General features: G+C 32.0%; 1 protein-coding gene across 3 annotated transcripts in view; it reads left to right on the top strand.

The window, feature by feature from the left end:
- The first annotated feature begins 519 nt into the window (after positions 1-519).
- Positions 520-5,158, top strand: part of LOC110032773 (sterol 3-beta-glucosyltransferase UGT80A2) — a 104,286-nt gene continuing 99,647 nt past the window's right edge. Inside the window, exon 1 of one of the 3 annotated variants that reach the window (XR_002294878.1) lies at positions 520-682. Coding sequence is in view for 1 of the 3 variants with exons in the window: in XM_020736521.1 (XP_020592180.1) it covers positions 619-682 (64 nt within the window). In the remaining 2 variants the exon portion in view is untranslated. The remainder of the gene's footprint in view (positions 683-5,158) is intronic. The other 2 variants (XM_020736521.1, XM_020736522.1) reach the window with 2 other exon arrangements.

The raw sequence follows: 5,158 nt of genomic DNA, 5'->3' as shown, positions 1-5,158 counted from the left end.
ATATTATTTTGAATAAGATCTGACGGACATATTTGCCTTTTTTTGTAGAAACTATAATTATATGTTTTATTTTTGAATTTATTTTATTTTAATTGAATTTTGACCTGATTATTTAGTAGGAATATATACCTATTAATTCACATGTTCCAAAGTAATATAAAAGGGGCATTTACATACTTACGGCTTTACTGCTCTGTATTTACATATCTTACAGCTATAACACTCAAATATTTAATATAATAAAAATATTATTATTATTAATATTAAAAATTTAATTATATTTTAAGAGATAGATTTATGACATTAAAGTGTAAATAAAACGTAAGAAATGTGTGATATGCATGTAAATTTACCTTCAAAAAAAAAAAAAAAAAAAAAAAAAAAAAAAAAAAAAAAAAAAAAAAACCACACCAAACCAAATGACAGTTTTGCTTCCGTCGCTTGTCGGTTGGGGTGTCGTTGAGCTAATGGCCGTCTAAGCAGTGATCCGCATAGAAATTTTATATCATAAATTTATATGCGTCATTGGTCATTGATTCGGTTAACTTCCTGTCACCGAGCCGCATATGGTCTTCTACTCTGCACGCAAGGGGTGGGAGAATCCGATTCTAACCGATAATGGCTGAGAACGGCGGCGCTCCGCCGGAAATTAACGGCGAGGGCTCAAGTTCTTTTCGTCCAGGTTCGTCTTTCGTTGGGGATCCCTCTATTTATATTTTTCTATTGTTGTTTGACGCCTTTACTTTGCCTAACCAAGCTTGATTCGCTTTTATTGACCTAGTGTGAGAGGTTTCTGTATTTGTGAAGGCTATGGCTTAGCGTTTGTGAGTTATTAGTAGCGCTATGGAAGCTTTTGGTCATGGATTAGTGCTGCTGTTATCGTTTCACCTTGTTGATAGTGAATTGCCGTTTAGCTGTTTGGATGTCGAATTTTGATCTCTAGGGTTTCCAGACTTGGTTGATTGGATAGTTTTACTCTTCGGGCTAGGTTGGCATAATAAATTGAGATCTGTCTCGAGATGGGAAGTTGAAGTTTAGAACACGAAGGATGGGGAGATGTTAACAAGCTTGGGAGCAGTTTATGAATTTGTTGGGGTAATAGAGGAGGGCTAATATTTCTATTTTGCTAGAAAAGCTTGATATGTAAATGTTTGGAATTCAGGACTATCTTTAACAAGGATCAGTTGTCCTATCAATTAAGTTTCCATTAGATTTGGCAGGGCATAAAAAGTTGTGAGGTGTGCTGAGATTTCTTGCGGCTACATCTCCTTGAGTGTTAATTAAAAAATATTCTAATTGAACTGTTTAATGCATGTTAAGGTTGCTCCATTTGGAGCCTAATAACACTAGCTGGTTAGAAGAATTGGTAATTTCTTAGTTAGGGATTTGAAGATAGGTCAGTTATAATATGATAAGCACGGGGAAATGACAATTTAAAATACAGGGGAAAAAGTTTGGAAAAAAAAGTTTGGCACCTTAGTAACTTTTCATTCGTTTGTTTTTTCTCCTCCTATTTGTATAGCTCTTTAGTTCTATTCATGGCGACCTTTTTTTTTTATTGAACTGTGCTTTTAAAGGCGATGCATAAATTAAATTGCTACTCAGTCAAAAACAATAAAAACAACAGGAAAAAGAGTATTGGTAGGAAGAGCTTGAGCAACAAGCTTGTAGAATTTATTTTGTTATTTTGATTTAAATATTCTATTATCTCAATTGTTCAACATTCTTTGAAAGTGGTTTTTATTTATAAGTGAGCATCAAAGGATGTATATATCTTGAGCACTTTTGATTTTATTTGGAGGAATTTTTGAGTGAGAAGTTGATATAATTGAATATAGATATATTGGGTGTTAGTTTTTTGATGCAGTTGCTTTGTTATTATTATTATTTTTATTTTTTGTTTAAAAGTTTTGTTGTGCTTAATGTATCCTTAAAAGCCATCTTTTGAAGAACTTTTTTTTTGGTTGTGGATCTTACTTGGTTATTATGTTGACATTTGTTGGTCATCCACAGAACCAACTGATTTACTTTCTTTGGGTATTCTAGCACTCTAGTATATCAATTAATTCTAGGATTGAACCATATAACTTAGCCAACCTTATGCTACTTCCATCTATTTACTCAAGTTTATATATTGCATTTTAATGCAATTTGTTCCAAGCTTCTAAAGTTGATTTGCGTTAGGTTGGTAAAGGTCCAAACTTTGCAGTATGAAAAATTGCATGCATGATTAGAGGATTGGATCGCTTGAAGAAGACTTAATTCATGATTGGTACAATCGGGGCTGGAACGTAACTTACAACCTTGAATTTTGCTAAATCCCGTTGGGTTAAGCGTTAGGAAATATGGTTTGATGGGTGATGAACAAAAAAGAAACTCATATTAATTTATAAATGCAAAGTATAGACAGGAGCTGACTAAATGGAGAGAGATTCATTAAGGGAAGGAAATGAGGGAAAGTTGAGCCGAGTAAGTAGCTATCCGGGCTTTGTAGTTGATGAGTAGGGTCTGCACGTACTTTTATGTAGCTCTATGTTTTCTTGCTTTCTTAAATCCTCGGTGAAGAAGAGATTAACCCATTGCCTTGGGGGTAAGGGTATTCAATTATGGAATCAAAGTAGGAGGAGCAAGTTGTAGGTGCTTGCATAATATTTTTGGAGCCATAACTTTATTATCTATGAAACAACATGATATAACTTCACCTTCATCATTATTTTTTGATTGAGCCCTTGACCAATTAGAGGCACCACAACAATTGGGTCATGCATCCGTGACCATTAGTTTCATGTTGTGTCAGTTGGATGAAAATGCTTAGTGGAAAAACATCATATTGTAGCCTCATTTGACTTGATTAGAATTGTTCACCTAAATTCTTTGATGATCAGGTAATACATGAGATATACGACTTACATTCTATGTTTTTTTAGATCATTAAGAAATCAATGTTGCAATAATCTCTCTTTGCCAAAAAGGCTCTCATTTGACATTATTTATTGCTTTAATTTTATTCTCCTTGTTTTTCTAGTGTGCTGAGTGGAAGAGTCGGTGCATTTAGTGATATTAGTTTAATAAGTTTTGTAGTGCTAAAATTAGATATTGTTAAAAGATATTTTAATACGCCTAAAATATATAGTGTTTTTAGACACATTTTTGTACCTATTTTTGAGATATTGCACTTTAATGGAAGGTATGAAGGAAGGTATTTTTGTGTTTTCTTGCAGATACAAGTAAAAATGGAAATAAATTCTTAAAGGAGTGTAAAATAATGAAATTTCGAGCAAAAAGATGAAAAATTGTGCAGAAGAGTTTTGGCGCCTAAGCGCCCTATCCGACGCTTAGGCGCCGGTTAAATAGAGAAGGCCGCGACTAAGCGCTAGAGGCCCCACGTTTAAGCGCCAGTGGCAGTTATTGGATGAATAAATTCAGTTTTTTCAAATTTTAAAGTGGTTTTTGAGACACCTATTGGCTTAATAGGTGGTTACAACTACCATGGACAAAAATTATTGTGAAAGGATGCATCTCTTAGGGAAATATATCGAATTAAGACACATTTTGAAGAGTTACCAAGACACCTTTTGGAGAATTATAAAAGAAGGAAGATTGAGACTTTGAATGGGGTTCTGAAAGTACTTGGAATGTTTTGAAAATTCTAAAATTGGGGAGTTAGCTGGAGAGATTTTCAGGCACCACATATTTATCCTCTTTATTTTAGTTTTATATTGAGAGTGTTGTAAAAGAGAAGAGATTGAAAAAAACTTCAAGAGTTTGGTGGAAGACTTGAGATAGGTTTTTATCTTTTGTTTTAGACTACTTTTGATTTTAATTGAGACTTGTTGTTGGTTTGACAATAATTTCTACTTTTAAATTAAAGTGTGATTTTGTTTTCTCCATGGATTCTGAGTAGTTTTTTTTTATCCTTCTTCTTAAAATGATAAGTAATTAAGTGTTGGATGGAAGTTGTGGAGAGTATTGATCTTTAATATTGAAAGAAGTTGTGATGATTTAAATCTATATACTTCATTTACTTCTTGATTTGACCTATCCAGATGTTAAAATTTGTTGTGAGAACATATAAGAACCGGGCTGGTATTGTCTCAGTCAGCAATTAGAAAGAATCATATGAGGTTGTATGAATGAGAATGTAGTTCATATGATTGAGTGCAAATAAATAGAGAAATATTCATTAAAGGGTGTAGAGTTAGAGAACTTTAAAGTGAGGTTAAAATCCCTAACTTGGTTTATTGTTTTAGGTTCTGATACGAGATGCTAGTCCCTAGATGGAGGAAATCGAGGGAACTCTAGAGTGAGAGCTAGTATCTTCTCTACCTAGCCGGCCTTCAGAACTATTCAAACTTTAAATTAACCAATATTTTTTATAGCATATCTAGTAAGGGTAAAAAATATTATTGCTCCTATTTGACACAACACAATATGCATACTTCCACAACAAAATTCCTATACTTATTACTGATTCATGATAAGGAGAGATATTTTCATATTTAGTATTTTTCTTCTACAAAACTCAAGTTATCTTTTTAAGTTTGTTCAGTTTTTGTCAAAATAGTAAAATTACTAAAAATATTTAAACTTTTTGTACTGGGAAAACGTGTTTAGTTTAAATAATTATCTTTTTAAGAATAAAAAGTTTTCCAAAAAAGTGCATATTGCATATCTTCCTTGTAATAAAAAAGTTCTGTATTATTTGATAACGATACATATACTTACGTAGTATCCCAATATATATAAATTAAATGTTAAATTCTTATTTTTCTTCAAGATCAATTTTTTGGTTTTGTTGTGAAATAAGGAAATATAAGTGAAAAATTCAATCGGAATCAATCGGAATTATTGTTATACTGTTGCATATAAGCAGAATAAAAAAGTTCTGTATTATTTGATAACGATACATATACTTACGTAGTATCCCAATATATATAAATTAAATGTTAAATTCTTATTTTTCTTCAAGATCAATTTTTTGGTTTTGTTGTGAAATAAGGAAATATAAGTGAAAAATTCAATCGGAATTATTGTTATGCTGTTGCATATAAGCAGTTTCGGGATCAAGTTTTTGGCGCCATTGCTGGGGAAGTGAAGTGAAAATTGTAAAGAATCTATTGATTTAAAAGCAAATTTCTATTTTTAGAAAGACTTATTT

The sequence above is a fragment of the Phalaenopsis equestris genome, unplaced genomic scaffold, assembly GCF_001263595.1.
Source record: "Phalaenopsis equestris unplaced genomic scaffold, ASM126359v1 Scaffold001026, whole genome shotgun sequence".
NCBI classification, from domain to species: Eukaryota; Viridiplantae; Streptophyta; class Magnoliopsida; order Asparagales; family Orchidaceae; genus Phalaenopsis; species Phalaenopsis equestris.
This window is presented reverse-complemented; position numbering and strand designations above follow the sequence as displayed.